This window comes from Schistocerca cancellata, chromosome 1 (genome assembly GCF_023864275.1).
Source record: "Schistocerca cancellata isolate TAMUIC-IGC-003103 chromosome 1, iqSchCanc2.1, whole genome shotgun sequence".
Lineage (NCBI taxonomy): Eukaryota > Metazoa > Arthropoda > Insecta > Orthoptera > Acrididae > Schistocerca > Schistocerca cancellata.
Window position 1 is genome coordinate 473,271,712 of NC_064626.1, and position 17,396 is coordinate 473,289,107.

Sequence of the window (17,396 nt, forward strand, 5' to 3'; positions counted from 1 at the left end):
CTTTCAACCAGAGAATAGTACGAGACGTGTTTGGAGGCAACCCGGTCAGTCTGTACGCCTTAGACACACTGTCCACTGAGTGCAGCAAGGTGGAGGTTCCCTGTTGTTTTGGGGTGGCATTGTGTGGGGCCGACGTACGCCGCTGGTGGTCATGGAGGGCGACGTAACGGCTGTACGATACGTGATTGCCATCCTCCGACCGATAGTGAACCATATCAGCAGCATATTGGCGAGGCTTTCGTCTTCATGGACGACCATTCGCGCCCACATCGTGCACATCTTGTGAATGACTTCCTTCAGGATAACGAAATCTCTCGGCTAGCATATTATCCAGACATGCATCTTATTGAACATACCTGGGATAGATTGAAAAGGGCTGTTTATGGACGACGTGACCCACCAACCACTCTGAGGGATCTGCGCCGAATCGCCGTTGAGCAGTAGAACAATCTGGACCAACAGTGCCTTAATGAACTTGTGGATAGTATGCCACGACGAATACAGGCATGCATCAGTGCCAGAGGAGGTGCTACTGAGTATTAGAGGTACCGATGTGTACAGCAGTCTGGACCACCACCTCTGAAGGAGTCGCTGTATGGTGGAACAACACGCAATGTGTGGTTTTCATGAGCAATATAAAGGGCGGATATGATGTTTATGTTGATCTCTATTCAGATTTTCTGTACAGGTTCCCGAGCACTCGGAGCCAAGGTGATTCAAAACTTTTTTTTGATGTGTGTATATCACACGATACCACGTCTATGTTTCCCACAGAGGCTTTGGTGTCAAGTTACAATGAGACACATCTTCACACCAGCAGAAGGTCCCAGTCGACGTTGATTTCTGGTCACCCACTGACACCGCTACCTTCAAATACGCGAACAGTGAACAAAACAGCCCTATGTTAAGTTAGGTTGAGGTAATGTATCTCTACACATACCAAGCGAGGGTAGCACACTGGATTCGCGTTCGGGAGGACGAAGGTTCAAGCCAGCGTCCGGCCACCCAAATTTCGGTTTTCCGTGATTTCCCTAAATCGTTCCAGGCAAATTCTGGGATGTTTACTTTGAAAGGGCACGATCGATTTCGTTCCCCACCCTTGAAATAATCCGAGCTTGTGCTTCGTCTCTAATGACCTCGATGTCGACGGAACGTTAAACCCAATCTCCCTTCCTTCCTGTCTTTATGTAACAGTTTCCTATACGCATAAGCGCCTGCCAGTGGGAAAAACTTGCTTGAGATGCGTTGCAGTATGTTAAATTAAACATGAAATAAACGATTAAACTGATTCTTTCTTCCTTAGTCTGTACAAAACCTTTGAGAGAATATTCTTCACGGCCGGTCGCAGTGGCCGAGCGGTTCTAGGCGCTTCAGTCTGGAACCGCGCGACCGCTACGGTCGCAGGTTCGAATCATGCCTCGGGCATGGATGTGTGTGATGTCCTTAGGTAAGTTAGGTTTAAGTAGTTCTAAGTTCTAGGAGACTGATGAGCTCAGTTGTTAAGTCCCATAGTGCTCAAAGCCATTTGAACCATTTTTTGTTCTTCACATTCTTGATTCCTCAGTAGCTAAGTGCTGCTAAAGCTGTAGCTGTAAGCTCAAAACTTGCTGGAATAGTACACTTAAAGTCAGACTATCTCTATCTAACTGATAAAGGCCGTAGCGAATTTAAGTAAAAGGTTCCTACGGAACCCTTATGTTTGTACTGCATTGATATGTAGGTCAAAACGTAATTCTTCATAATCGTAAGATGGCGAATGGAGAATACCACATTTCACTGTTTATTATTTATTATTACATAGGTGCTTCTCTGTCGCTTATTTTCACAATTTTTGGTATAATGGATTTGGAAGAATGCAAATATTGGATGATAGCCAGGCAGAATATTCTTATTTACCTTAAGTAATTCTCTTCAGAGCAACGGCAGAATACCCAGTCAGAAAAGTTGATAAGAAGCTGGTTAATGCAGATATAAATCTGAGTTTTATGTCATGATTTAAGAGACATCCACAGTGGGTGTGGTGGGTGGTTGGAGGAGTGGGCGTGAACGATGTTGTAGTTGACCATAACACTTATTTATCGCCTCTGTAATGGGCTGAAAGACCTGCGATAGAAATTTGGTCATTGGCAGAAAGATGCGAACACAGAGCATTTTGCAGGTATCGACTGGCATATAGTGGGACTATGTTATGCGTATGCGTAGGATGAGGGGTTCGTGCTATTCATGCACTGTTGAGAAATTCTTTCATAGGTAGAAATTAAGTATCGTCTATAATTTTTCACCAGCATAGGGATAGTCTCTGGAAATTCTAGAACCGTCTGACCATCTGTGTCGCCTCAATAGAACTCGATAATTCTGATGACTATTGTGGTAGCCAAAATGTTACGGGCTAAATTAGTAACACTCTGCGTATGCAATGCATAGAATCTCAGCACCACACTCAGCTTGGTGAACCTGTTGTTGTGTTGGGGTCTCTCTACCTTAAGCATACTCCACGTTGAGCTCTTCAATGTAGGCACTTATCACTTTTATTTACAAAGCATCAGCAGCCAATATATTTTAATCATAATGAGTAGATGATATGTATCTTCCTTTTAGTATTTAGTCATAGTATAAATGGCAGTTTTACTCAAGGATTACTTATTCTAGACGTTACTGTTAGCGTTTTGTGTTCTATGTTCCACTTTGTGATAACAGCTGTTTCTTCTTTAACGTCAGAAGACTCTGGATTTGAAGTTGTGCAGAATACTTTCGCTAGTTTAATTTTCAACAAGATTTTGAACCTACACTTCTGTCATTTCTTGTGTTTTTCTGCACACCAGCCTTTCTTGAACTGGACCTTCATGTTATTCACAGCTTACGAAGTAGCCCTGTGGATGTTGCGTTGTTGTGTCTTCATTTTTGTGCCTGTATTTCATGGATAATACCATTGACAACGATCTCAAGATAAATATTTTCCAAGCATATTATTACAAAAAATATTTGTTGCCTGCTCAGAACAATTACAGTATAACTGCTCGAGACGTTATGAAAATGCGACACTTGTCTAACAACGAGATTTTTGGTTTCAGTACGCTTAAGACGGAAAACACAAATAAATGTGATATTTAATGATTTCAGTTGTCTAGTTTGCAGTTGGCGCGTGTGTGTATTATTAGTGATGAAGCTCTGGTCCCTAGACCCAGTTACAGAAACGCAAATAAGACTCACTTACATATACTTTGAGTATTCTGATGCTCATACAATACGTCTTTGAGACACAAACTGTAGTCACATACTAAACCGCTCGAGACTGGTATTTGCTGCTAGAAGTATAACTGGATCTCGCCAACAACGCAAGATTTGTTTGGTATCTCTGTGACCGACGAGTCACTTTCTTGATGACGAAGGAGTAGCTTACAAAATTAACTTTATACGTTCATATAATTTCCATTAAATAATCTGAGTAATTTTCACGTAATATGTGAAATAAAGTCATCAGTTTATGGTTTTGAGTCCAGGAAAGCCATTACATGTGGAGATTGCAGTTAAGCTCGTCTTTCACATTGCGAGCTTGTATGTCCCAGCCAGCGCCGTAGCGATATGGGGGAGAGCATAATGGTACAGCATTCCGCTAGATGTAAGACAACGTCGTCACCTGTAAAGTGGCGGCTGCTTTGGTTCCCGGTTTCAGTCTCGCTTAAGGATACATTTTTAGCCGTTTTATGACACAACTATAAACAGTCAGATCAAAAATCAATGAGCAAATTTTATTTATTTTACTTATAAAATGTCGCACTTCCATACTACTTCATCGTGACACCGGACAGCAAATAAACACCGGCCATTTCTGAGTCCTGAGTGAGTAATATCTTGCTAATTCATGCTGATATAGGCATGTTCCTGTTACAGATACTTCATGTTTCACTGAAAGAAGCTTGTCATAAGGATACGATGGTAATCTGAATATCATTCGAATTAGTACAGTGCATGTTTTAATAGTGTTGTCCATTATTCTATTGAACACAATAGTAAAAATCAGAGAGAAATTAATTATCAAAGGTATATTCTCTCGCATTACCTAAAACAGTCTGACACTGCTCAGGTAGTTTACCAGTTACACGTCTGTAGAAACCTACTGTTTCTAAGAGAAATATTTCGTCAAACCAGATTTGAAGTGCATTTTAGTCCAGAGAGGAATTTTGTTGACTGTTTTCCCATAAGGAGCTTGAAAACTAAGCATTCGAGAGCATAAGATCAGAAGAATAAGTGTGTCATGGATGACTTTTCAAACCTGTATAGATTTGTTAGTGAAATCGGCAGAGTACATTGTCACGTAGTATCAACACGTGATGAAGTTTTCTAGGTCGTTTTTCTTACACTGCGACCAATACGTGTCTTAGTTGTTGGCAAAAAGTTACCAGCTCTTGTATACTCTCTCCTGGGATGATGTTCGTAGTGCACAGCACCCTTTTTGAGGTAGAATAGGCAAAATATTACGTTCACATTGCCCTTTGATAAAGTATATGGCTTTTGCTAGGGCTCAGCCATAAACTCTTCTTAAGAAGTGAACATAAAGACATCATAGCTAGTAACCAGTGGGAATACTGCATTATTATTTTCAATGAACCAACTGATAATGAACGCACAAAAATGCATTAATAGTCACCCATTTGATTTTTGTTGTTTTAAATTAGAGCATGCAGTACTACTGCTGCTGACTTCTGAACCCTGCCTATTGAATGTAAATGATTCATGACGCTTAAATGGTCGCACTTCATCATATGTGTCTGCTATCGAGGCTACCTGAATGTGCAAAATCATTCATGCCAGGACGATGTTTTTGAAAGAAAAAAGTCTTCCTCTGACGTGTTTTGCCAAAAGCACTCACACCACACACAATACAAAGGTTCAAGCTGCCTCTGTTTCCTTCACTGCTCTACTAAACCCACAGCGAATAATGTTATACCTTCTCCACTTGCGACTATATACTTTATCACATTTGAACATCGTTCATAAGTTTCAGGCAAAATCAAAATCGTAAGTGCGAGAACTTCAAATAAGAAAATGACGTTGATAAATACACCTATACCGCGGTCCCACTTTCACCTAGTCGGAGGCGTCTGATATAGGCGGCGGGTGGCATACAGCGGGTGGCCGGCAGCTACTGTAGGGTGAGGAAACTATCGAGCGTAAACGGTTTCTGACCTTGACGCTACCACGAGCTGTTTGGTGGAAATGTTTCCAGAACTTTGTGGATACTGCAGGTGGACAGAACATGAAACTTCTTATTTTTAAGGTTCCATCAGACTAATAACCTAAGCAGATATCCGATATGCGATTTAATGAAACTTGGGAATTATGTGGATTCGAACATGTGACTCTGTGTTTACAAAGCACAAAGCTTACCACCACACGACGAATAGATATATTTCCGTAACACTCCGAGAAGACTGACAGAACTTTCTCCATCTAATTCTGCATTCCACAGTGTTGCCAGATCCTACATATGACCAGAAGCTTGCATATTGAATGAATTCTGAGGGACCGCCGGGATTATTCATTGCCTTAAGTGAATGACTTGGACTTCGTCTCTCAAACGGCCCAGCCAGTGGCTAGAATTTATAGTACGGTACTTTCTTCTTATCTCGATGAGCCGGCCGCGGTGGCCGAGCGGTTCTAGGCACTTCAGTCCGGAACCGCGCGACTGCTACGGTCGCAAGTTCGAATCCTGCCTCTGGCATGGATGTGTGTGATGTCATTAGGTTAGTTAGGTTTAAGTAGTTCTAAGTTCTAGGGGACTGATGACCTCAGATGTTAAGTCCCATAGTGCTCAGAGCCATTTGAACCATTTTTTGTTATCTCGATGAAATATTCTAAATGGCTTCCATTTAGGATGTTACATTAAGTAAGTAAAATTCCTTGCTTGAACCCAGATTTGACGTTTGCACCTAAGCAACAATGTCTCTCTTATATCATATTCCGAGTAATCAATATTAGGAAATATGGACTTAATGAAGAAAAGTATACCGCAACACTCTCATGTTGGCTTAGTGGTAACACGCTCTATTTTCATTGCTGTGGTCGATCTACATGTCGGTTCGGATCTCGCTAGAGAAACACTACAGTTTGTCAATCTTTTTCTCGTTATCTCTGTTAGATCCACAAACGGCCAGAACGAAATTCAGTGACTAAATCATCGGACAAGCTCTGCATCATAAGCTATCTCACAAGCTCGATTCAATACATTTAGGATTGAACAGAAGTGTCTGTTTTGGAAATACTGAGCTACTTCACAAAAGGGCTGAGAAAAAGGTCCAATGGGCCATTAATGGCAGTAAATAGTCTGTTTTTTTGTCATTTAGGGAATCACCATCCGAGACAAACGTTATGGGAGCAATGACATACTAAGATGAATCTGGAGGTGGAAAACGTATTGGGTTGCAAAAATACACACTTTTTCATGTCTTTTTATATCTGAATCAGAAGAGATACAGTTTCCTTGTAAACAGACATTTTGATTACTGTGTGATATACTTGAATCACTTCACAACTGCGCCTGGAAAAAGAATTTCCTTTCATTACATCAAACTTTCGTCGCAAGATAGTTGGGATAAATGTATAATTCAACTGCATTTTCTGATGCATTCCTATCATGGTGGTAGTACATGCTTCAAACATTCTCAAGCCATTTTCCTCACGAGCAATTGCCACATGAGTAACTTCGCCAACACTGTGTCGAAATCTTATAGAAGAACTTGCGTTAGCAGCTGTTAAGCTCTTACACGACATCTCTAAAATCAGCAGACCTGATAAAACCTGGCAAAATACCTACTGTGTCGCTTTCAATTAGCGTATGTCCTTCATAACTCCGTTCATGCAATTCAGAGACATATGGAGTGTCTGCATTCCCGTCGAAGACGCACTGCGCCGCTTTCGCTCGGTATATCACTTCGGTTTCACGGAAAAGGTGTGACACCGCAGACCATACAATATTGTTTCGTAAGCGTAGTGTACGCTATTGGTAGAATGGCATAGCGGTTAAGGCGGTCAGTTTCTAATCTGCAGACAGGAGTTTCGAGTCCTGCCACTTCCATGAAATGTAATTGGTGGTAAGAGTTATTCGTTTAGGTTGCAGCGAGAATTATTAAGTATTTACAATTTGAAAGTATTACTTCTACACAGCTGGTTTTGCGTCACTTTTTCTCTGTATGTACCGTGATTTCTGCTTGATATTAAAAGAAAATGATATCATGATATCTCTTTTGTGCTTTCGTCGGTATCAGCTTCCTACCTGCATGTAAATAAAGAGAAAATAAATTAATATGATGCCTTTTCTCGATGTAAAAGAAAGCCAAATACTTTCTCTTTGATGTCTTCATCGGCTTTGACGTCACGCGCCATGTGACAAATAAATAGTTTCATGTTTCTCTCAGTCTTCTAAAAAAGGAAAGGAGGTAAGGCAAACGAATGTTGTTTTAAAACGAGAACATTCATGTTGGAAGGTTATTCCATGTCTTCCTGAAATCTCTGACGAACAGAAGGAACCATTATGTTCTCCTGTGTTTCGCAGTAGTAATGACTAGAAAACGGAAGGTCCAGTTGACGCGTAACGCCGCAACTATTCACTGCGAACAAAATATTTCGCTGTATTTGGGCATCTATTTGTAATAACGACCAGGAAGCATTAAATGCTTCCTTCAAGCACGAGTGTATCAGCAGCAGAATGAAATAGTTAACAGTGATCATGGTAGTAATAACCGAAGTATTTGCTAATTTCATACTCTGCAAACGACTGATATCTTAAAACACAGTGTTCTCTAGTGATACCTTGTGGTATCGATTTTGCTTACTGAAACTACTATACTGCAAAGAGATCAGAGGACCTGCAGAGCAACTACATTATGTGGGCTGCATGCAAATCAGGCGAAACGCATTTCGAGTCATTTGGGTTCTTTTGGATATGATGTACGTGTGTCATCTCTGTATGTGGTCTGCTGATTTTCGTATTTTCCTGTATTATGTGTATGTGATTGTACTTTCAGTCTGGTTTTGTAATTAAGCTTGTACGTTGTCTGTGTATCATACCAAATATCAATTGCTATTTGTTTAATTTATTGTATTTAATTCTCATAATTTCTCTTCTTAAGGAGGATCATATTTACCCTTTCAAACATCTAACTTAATGCAACTTGCTTTTGGTTGAGGGGTGATCAGATGTGAAATGCAGAACTATGTCCCTGACTACAGCTTTTCTGCATACGTAGAAAGAGCCTTTACAATTTTCCCTTCTTGTTGTTATGACAAGAACGTTAATCTGTTCTTCTTTTGAATTTTCTGATGTGAATATTATGTTCATGTGTGCCACGTTAATTTCCATTTTAAATTTGTCTGTATTTCCTCATGTTTCACTTATTTATGTCATCTAATTATGTCATTACATGAGCATATGATTTCATATTTTCTTTGTGTGGCTGCTTTCTCAGAGATTTAATTTTCTAAATGGTTTATGAAGATATTGCGGTATGTTCCTGATATTGGGTATCCCGTTGGAAGACTATCACTTTGTAGATAGTAGGACTGATAGGCCAACAATACTAAAGCAGATAATTCTCTTTGTTGCTCTGCAACAAAACACTTCGTAGCCATTGGAACTCGGATAAAGGAAAGCAAAACGAGGCCTACTTACTCAGTAGGTCGTACCAGTAGTACAGGACATCTTGACGCAGAAGGACGGAGTCGGCGCGTTCGAAATACAAGTTGACGATGCTGTGGTTGCCCAGTTCCACGCCGTCGCTGCAACAAAGCGTAGCATACAATAACAATTGTCTGTTTATTAAAAACAGTACACATGTGAACCACATCAGCCACTGTCGGTTTACGATCTATTTTCAACAACGTGTGACAGTAGCTCCAGCACTTGAAAGTGGTTACTTACGTATGATGTCGAACACAAGATTGCGAAGTTATGGGCTGCACTCCCATCAAATCCTTAACCTTTAATTCAACACACTCTTCTATCTTGCTCTGACTTACTCCACATTACTAAATACCAAAATTCTACCCTTTTAAATAAAAAAGAATCCTTTCAGATTGAAATATACAGCAGCAAACATGACCTTGTATGCTGTCGGTCTGTAGGTGGAAGGTCACGTAGTGTTGTTTGTTATTCAGTGATCGTAACAGATTGCAACGGTCTCAAGTGGAGAAGATGTTGCCAGTTGCTGCATAGAAATTTCTTATCTCCTATGAATGCGATGCTCTGTCGTCCCGGCGGATGACGGTTTTGGGCACGGGCTTCCATCCGCAGTTTATTTTTCTCCTGGAACCCTCTAAAACCTCCAATGTTTTTCGGCGCACAGGAGAAAAATAAACTGCTCATACAAACCGTCATCCACCAAAACAGCAGAGATCGCATTCATAGAAGACTATGCCTGTATACGCAGAAGCTTCCTCCATCTTCTCCACTGGCGATCGTGGCAATCATTTGCGATCACTGAATAATATAAAACACTGCGAGACATTCCGCCTATGGTCCGTCAGCTTACAACGTCACGTTTGCTGCCGAATGGGTGGCCTAGTGGCAGGAGCTGGCACCTATAATTTCGACATTCTGTAGTGTCATTGAATGACGTTTCCGGAAACTGGTTCCTAATATCAATTTTTTCTTCAAGACATCCTCCTAAACCCCTCGAAGTTTGTCACAGCTTTTCTGGGACACCTCATACATTAACACATACACCACAGGGAATCTGTAAGCACCAAGTCTTCAAGTTCTAGTTTCCACTCCTTCATACTGCCTGAATCACCATATAATCTTTGGTCCCCAAGTTCCTGTCTCCTTACCAGTCTTCCATGGGATGGACAAACTTAACTACCTCATCAGCTGGCGACCATTACTTCTTTAACCATAGGAATTAACACCGATATTACAATCTATGAGTGTCAGCGGAAGCTGATGCGAAAACCTCTATGCATCCGCAATAACTCAAGCCCACATTCCTTGTTGGTATTTTCTCAGAATCCCTTGTAAGTAGGCTGTTTAGGTTTTTATATTGGTAACGCCACGTAGCGCTCTGTATGAAAATCACTGGCTGTGCTGTGTGCAGTCTGTGGTTAGTTTGCATTGTTGTCTGCCATTGTAGTGTTGGGCAGCTGGATGTTAACTGCGCGTAGCGTTGCGCAGTTGGAGGTGAGCCGCCAGCAGTCGTGGATGTGGGGAAGTGAGATGGCGGATTTTCGAGAGCGGATGATCTGGACGTGTGTCCATCAGAAACAGTACATTTGTAAGAATGGATGTCATGAACTGCTACATATATTACGACTTTTGAACACTATTAAGGTAAATACATTGTTTGTTCTCTATCAAAATCTTTCATTTGCTAACTATACCTATCAGTAGTTAGTGCCTTCAGTAGTTTGAATCTTTTATTTAGCTAGCAGTATTGGCGCTCGCTGTATTGCAGTAGTTTGAGTAACGAAGATTTTCGTGAGGTAAGTGATTTGTGAAACGTATAGGTTAATTTAGTCAGAGCCATACTCTTGTAGGGATTATTGAAAGTCAGATTGCGTTGCGCTAAAAAATATTGTGTGTCAGTTTAAGCACAGTAATTCATTAATTTTTCTAAGGGGACGTTTCACCCTTTATCTGTCAGCCACATACCCAATAGCGCTTTCATTTGTCAATGCAGACATTACGTTGAACCTTTCCCGTGACAAGCTCCATATCTTTCTAATTCAACAAGTATTTATTACATGCCCAACATATTACATAGCACGGCCGGCCGGTGTAGCCGAGCGGTTCTAGGCGCTTCAGTCTGGAACCGCGCGACCGCTACGGTCGTAGGTTCGAATGCTGCCTCGGGCACGGATGTGTGTGATGTCCTTAGGTCAGTTAGGTTTAAGTAGTTCTAAGTTCTAGGGGAATAAGGTAATCCGGGACTGACTCCCATAAACATTAATAACTCGTTAATCCGAAGGTTAATCCGCGGGCAGTGTTTGCAAGGCAATCCTCGGCAGATTGTGATACACAGCAGTCACTCGTAAGTCTGAAGGCTAGTCGATAAGCAGAAACCGATCAAAGCTATGTCAACAACGATATCTGACGCTTGAGGCACACGAATCACGGAGAGAGTCAAATACGAAGTGCCTGTAGCAGCAACAGCAGCCAAATCCTTACTGGATTACATCTTCCAGAGAATGTGGTGGAGGCGAAATCTTTCGACTGTTCCTCTCATCTTCCGGTCGTCCTTTATTAAGGCAGTCATTTTGGTTCTCTTTGTTCTATTTTGCTCTATCTGTAACTTTCCAGCGCTGTAAGTGCACAGTCGGACTGGCCGGCAGGTACTGATGTGCCAGTGATGTTTGTGTCCTAGTTCCTGGCTGTCTCTTTTCTGGAAGTCTTCTGTCTTCTCAAAGAAGGCTCGCAACTTCATGTGGAAGTGCTTCCGTGTTGTTCCGCGGCGTTGCCCCAGACTACAAATGATTAATTAAAGAGCGTCCACAAGAGCAAGTGCCTGGAACTAATTATAACCAACATCCAGCGCTGGACATGCGGGACCGCCCAAGTCACACGGTGTCGCGGACATGTCTCAGAAATAACGTGAAAATCGGCGGTGCGCTCTTGGCTATGTCCCGGTAGCGCAGGAACTAACGCCATGACGTAGGTACCCTCCATTTTATTGTAACCAACTTCCGCAATCATTCTGCTGGCTGTACGCCTGCCTCGGCGACGTCCTCTCTGTTGTTATGGTATGTCTCTGAAGCTAATTCCGTTTCTACGTCTTCTGTTTATGATCGAGATACAAGACAAACCATTACCAAAAACGTCATATAGCCGTATATAGTGAGCATTTAATTTAAGACTATAACAATAAACCTATAGCCTCACTGCAATTCCTATTGCCGCCTAAAACAATGTTGTAATCTGATTTACTCAATACCAGTAACCTGTTCCAATCCATGTACTACTATAAATGTAAGGCTAAACCTCCTACCCCTTTATTGAAGACGTTCTCCTCTTCGTTGCCACTATCCTCTAAAAGGTTCACGCCTTTCAGCATAGTCACGGCCTCCATTATCCAGATTGATTGCGCACTGCCTATTAACCACGAATGCTGCTGAGACTAACAGTCGAAACAAGCCTCACTTCATTTTACCACATCTACCCTCATCTGTCCTCAGTATCATTGTAGCCTTCCTTAGAAGATGAAATTCAGCTTTATCCAGTCCTCTCCACATGCACTCGTTTTGAAGTCCCTATTATTGCCCGAACCATTACGACATCTAACATGTTCCCTTCTCCAATCTATACCGTGAACAGACATCTCTCGACTCACAGCAAATCCCACATCACAATCTGTGGCAGCAACACATCAGTACAACGAAGGTCATCACAGAAAGTATAGAAGTATTCAGACGGTAGAAGAATCAAATGTTTGTAGGACAGAAGAAGTTGCCACTTCCTTGAAGGGATGTGGGTTGCAGGGGTGATGGTGGCTGGAATTGCTTGGCGAATCGTTAGTGAAAAAGACCTGATTCCAATAATCCTTTATTCATTTTAGCACAGAGGCGGGATTACAGCAGCGTGAGGCTGTTGCCTCTCAGTGGCAGCTGGAGTACTGAGTGCTGTGGTCAGCAACTGCCGGGTCGGGAGCCAGAACAACAGTGGTTAGTAGCGATGGGCACAGATGTCAACTAAGCTTCCCATGAAGTGTGTCAGATGCAGTCTGACTAACTCGTGGTCTCCTCGTACCACCTCGGGATAAATGGTGTTCGAACTACAACATCCAGCATAGCCAAAGCCAAAGGCGTGTTGGGTCGTGATTAGTGACGAAAGATTTGCTCTAGCAACGGAGAGACCAGGCTCGAATACGCGACCTACTAGGGACGTGGCCACCAGCAGGATACACTCACCCAGCAAGGGACACAGCAAGACACCAAGTCTTCTGTATACGGACCCCCAGCTCAGTCGGTTGCCTGCTGTTACTGGAGACGAAGTCCTTCATATACTCATCTGCCACTGCAGTTGATTCTACTTCAAATTCAAAAACTGATGGGAATGGCAGTGGTGAATGTCAAATAAACACCTCGATAAGGTCATGTACAAAGAACGTCGCCAAGCATGTGAGAACATCTGAGAATAAGCGTCTGATTTGTAGGGAGGGAGGGGAGGGTATTTGTGAGAGTCTGCTAGCTAGTACTTCTCCAGCAGCAGTCCACCACCCTGGAAGGCACAACACGGTGTAATGAGTAAGCGTTACCACTGGGCGGCAGTGACGTCATTTGTTGTAATTTTCTTCCTTCTCAGACCCTGAAGCAGCCTAGCCAGCCAGCACTGTACAATTGTCCAACTTCACCCTTCAGAGGCGCTGGTTCTGTTATCCCACTCTGTCAGCTCCTGAATAAGCGCTCTTTCGATCTGAATGTACACTGAAGAGCCAAAGAAACTGGTACACCTGAGTAATATAGTGCAGGGCCTCCGCGAGCACACAGAAATGCCGCAACACTACGTGACATGGACTCAACTAATGTCTGAACTAGTGCTCATGAGAATTGACACCATGAATCCTGCAGGACTGTCGATATATCCGTAAGAGTACGAGAGGTTGGAGAACTTTCTGAACAGCACATTGCAAGGCATCCCAGATATGCTCAATAATGTTCATGTCTGGGGAGTTTAAACGCAGAAGAGTGTTCATGGAGCCACTGGACGTGTAGGGTCTCGCATTGTCCTGCTGGAATTGTTTAAGTCCATCGGAACACACAATGAACATAAATGGATGCAGATGATCAGACAAGATGCTTACGTACGTGTCACCTGTCAGAGTCGTACCTAGACGTATCATGGGTCCCATATCACTCCACCTGCACATGCCCCACACCATTACAGAGCCTCCACCAGCTTTAACAGTTTCCTGCTGACATGCAAGGTCCATGAATCATGAGGTTGTCCCCATACCCATACACGTGCATCCGCTCGATACAATTTGAAACGAGACTCGTCCGACCAGACAACATGTTTCCAGTCATCAACAATCCAGTTACGGTGTTGACGGGCCGAGACGAGGCGTAAAGCTCTGTGTAGTGCAGTCATCAAGGTTATACGAGTGGGTCTTCGGCTCCAGAAGCCCATAGCGTTGATGTTTCGATGAATGGTTCACACGCTGACACTCGTTGACGAAATCTGCAGCAACTTGCGGAAGGGTTGCACTTCTGTCACGTTGAAAGATTCACTTCAATCGTCGTTGGTCCCGTTATTGCAGGATCTTTTTCCGGCCGTAGCGATGTCGGAGATTTGATGTTTTACGGGATTCCTGATATTCACGGTACATTCTTGAGATTGTTGTACGGGAAAACACCCACTTCATCGCTACCTCGGAGATGCTGTGCTCCTGCGCCGACTATAAGATCTCGTGTAAACTCACTTAAATCTTGATAACCTGCCATTGTAGCAGCAGTAACCGATCTAATAACTGCGCCACACACTTATTTTCTTATATCGCCGTTACCGACAGCAGCTCCGTATTCTGCCTGTTTACATATCTCTGTATTTGAATAGGCATGCCTATATCAGTTTCTTTGTATCTTCTTGTGAAACTGTGCCTGAGCTTCAGATTGACGCTAGCTCCCCGCTGTGAAATGTCATTTTACTAAGCCTCGCAAGAGCAGTTCATTGCAACAGACGGATTCGCTATGCAAGAAAACTATAATAACCACTTCAAGATCGCCTGTCTAAATAATACCAACTGCAATTTTAATACCTTTTAAATATTGCGCATTACCACATCTGTATGAATGAATAGGAAACAGACTGTTTCTGTCTGCCTACTCCCCTACTCGGATGAACGAAATACAGACAGGAAACCTGACAGCAACTACAGGGTGAGTACAAAACAATCAATTATTTAAGCGTATCAGACAATAAATTAGCCACCCCGTGGATACATCACATCTCATGGGTTCACTTCGGCAAGTAAGAGAATCCACAAGTTTTTCACGTGCAGCCGAAGCCAGTCACTGACTATTAGATGCTGCAGATGGTATGTGGATTGTTAAGATTTATCCATTTTTCAAAACAGTACCAGATATTTTCTAAGGGGTTAATATCGAGTGATTTAACTAGCCAGTCGTAATACGATACGGTGCTCATGTGTTTCTCAAACATATGCACGCAGACGTGTGAACATGACTGTCGTAAATCTTGGAAGAGGTGAGTGTAAGAACACCCATCAAAGATGAAGAACGAAGAGAGTTCTGAAATAATCATGCTGCTACATTTTCACGATAACCTGAATGAGTGGGCTCAAGTCATAATACGAGAAACATCTCCAGTACACTATAAAACATACTGTAGGTTAAATGCGTCATTGCTCATTGGGACATAGATGAACACGACGCTTTGCATTTTTTAAAATTGAAACCGGAGAATAGCGAGTAGGACTCGCGTCCTGAGAGTTCCGGATAGGCTCAATTATTTATACAAGTATGGATAGTAATAATAACAATAATAATAATTTCGTGTCGTTCAGTGGCCTAGTGCAGGTCTTTCTATTGGACGCCACGACTTGCGTGCCTCAATCTGCTCCAGTTGTCCAACCGAGGGAAAGGGAACAATGGGTTGTTTCTGGCGATTCTTCAATTCATTGAGAGATAAAGACTAGGTAAGCGAGAAGACTGAAAAATCCGTGGTCTGCCCGAGATCTCATCGCTCGACCTCTCAGTTTGAGGAACATGCTTTTACTTCTAGACCACCAGGGCAGACGAGTATGCAAATATTTCATCCACTGTTATTGATGAATGACTTTGCGAGCATCAAAATATGTGATATAAGTGGCCTTAAATTTGACTGCCTTGACTTAGAACGTAAAATTTATAATGGTCAAGTCTTTGGGTGTGTAGTGCTCCAAGGTTACTGTGATCCGTCTAGGGTTTGACAGTAGTGAGTGGCGAGCTACCTACCACGCTTGCTGACTCAAAACACCATTAATTCTACCAGATATTCGACATCCTGTAGGTTTACAACAGCACGGAAGGACTCTTGCAGTGGTAGTCACTCATGCAGTTCAGTGCACATGCAAGTGAAGTTTAATCAACGATAAACAAACTCCCACAGTTTCATAAACAGAAGGAATGAAACCAAAACCTTTCCTGGTTAATCATAAAATGTTCCAGATAATGGCACCTGTTTTACACCGGAACGCTGGGACAACGAGGGCACAGTTTAGGCATCCTGAGCCGTAGAGTGACATTTATTTACAGAGAATGGTTCCCTCATCGAATGGTTGTAGAACAGAAAAACAACTATATTCGTTAAAATTAATCTTTATTTTAATGATTCAAAGAAATGACTAGGATATATGGAAGCTATAGTCACAATTTGCCCTGTTATGGATAATGAAATTAGTGCGGAAGGGAGAGAAATTACCCATTCATGAGATAACATTCCTATCTACACTGACTGTACTGAATGTATGCCGAAGATATGTGAATGCTCTGTGGAACATAGCTGCTCAAAAAGCTAATGGTATTTCAAAGCCTGTGCAGCTCGCAAATGCAATGATCAAGGAGAAGATCGACTCACAATCCCAATACAATAAGTCCACAATAAAAAGGAAACTCACGTCTTGAAGTAAACACACAAATTGCGAGTTGCTTAGAGGAAAAACAGTGTAAACACTAACCGCGACACTTATTCAAAAAGAACAACGAAAGAAGCTTCGGGCTGGCCCGTACACCTCGCTATGTCTCTACGACGAGATGTGAAACCACATCCTCGAACCCGACTCCACCTGATTGTGCTCTCCTATTTTACTCAGCTCAGCTCTTCTCTATGCTACCGGTGGAGGGGAGGCATCCCGAGTTTTGCCACCATGACAGCCGAAAATTCCTCCTCGCATTCAAAATTCCAGGAGAAGCCCACAGATTTTTCTTTGATAGCGCTTGTTGTATTTCCGTAAACTAACTAGAAGTTGGCACTGGACGGTCTTTCAACCTGATTCGCTGAAAATTGAAATTTCTCACAATTAGATATGAGATGGAGCGATCTGTATTTGCTTTGAAGAACTTTTTAACAGTGAAGATCGCTGATCTTCAAAAAATCTTGTTTCATCAGGTACACATAGTACTGAATGCGATCTTGGCAATTTAGAGTTTCTTCAATGGCTGAAAATTCGTCTGGCCGCAAAACGCAGCTCGTTCCCATGCTGCGTACGGTAATATGGTAGAACACCGTGAATTTATTGTCCCAGGAAGGGGAAACTTTATTGACACATTCCTGGGGTCAGATACATCACATGATCACACTGACAGAACCACAGGCACATAGACACAGGCAACAGAGCATGCACGATGTCGGCACTAGTACAGTGTATATCCACCTTTCGCAGCAATGCAGGCTGCTATTCTCCCATGGAGAC

At 42.4% G+C, this 17,396-nt stretch overlaps 1 protein-coding gene across 1 annotated transcript in view; it reads right to left on the bottom strand.

Moving 5' to 3' along the window:
• The window catches only part of LOC126183549 (sodium channel protein Nach), a 259,499-nt gene that overhangs the window by 51,120 nt on the left and 190,983 nt on the right, over positions 1–17,396 (bottom strand). The window contains exon 8 of the mRNA XM_049925663.1: positions 8,669–8,775. Coding sequence (XP_049781620.1) covers positions 8,669–8,775 — 107 coding nt within the window. The remainder of the gene's footprint in view (positions 1–8,668; positions 8,776–17,396) is intronic.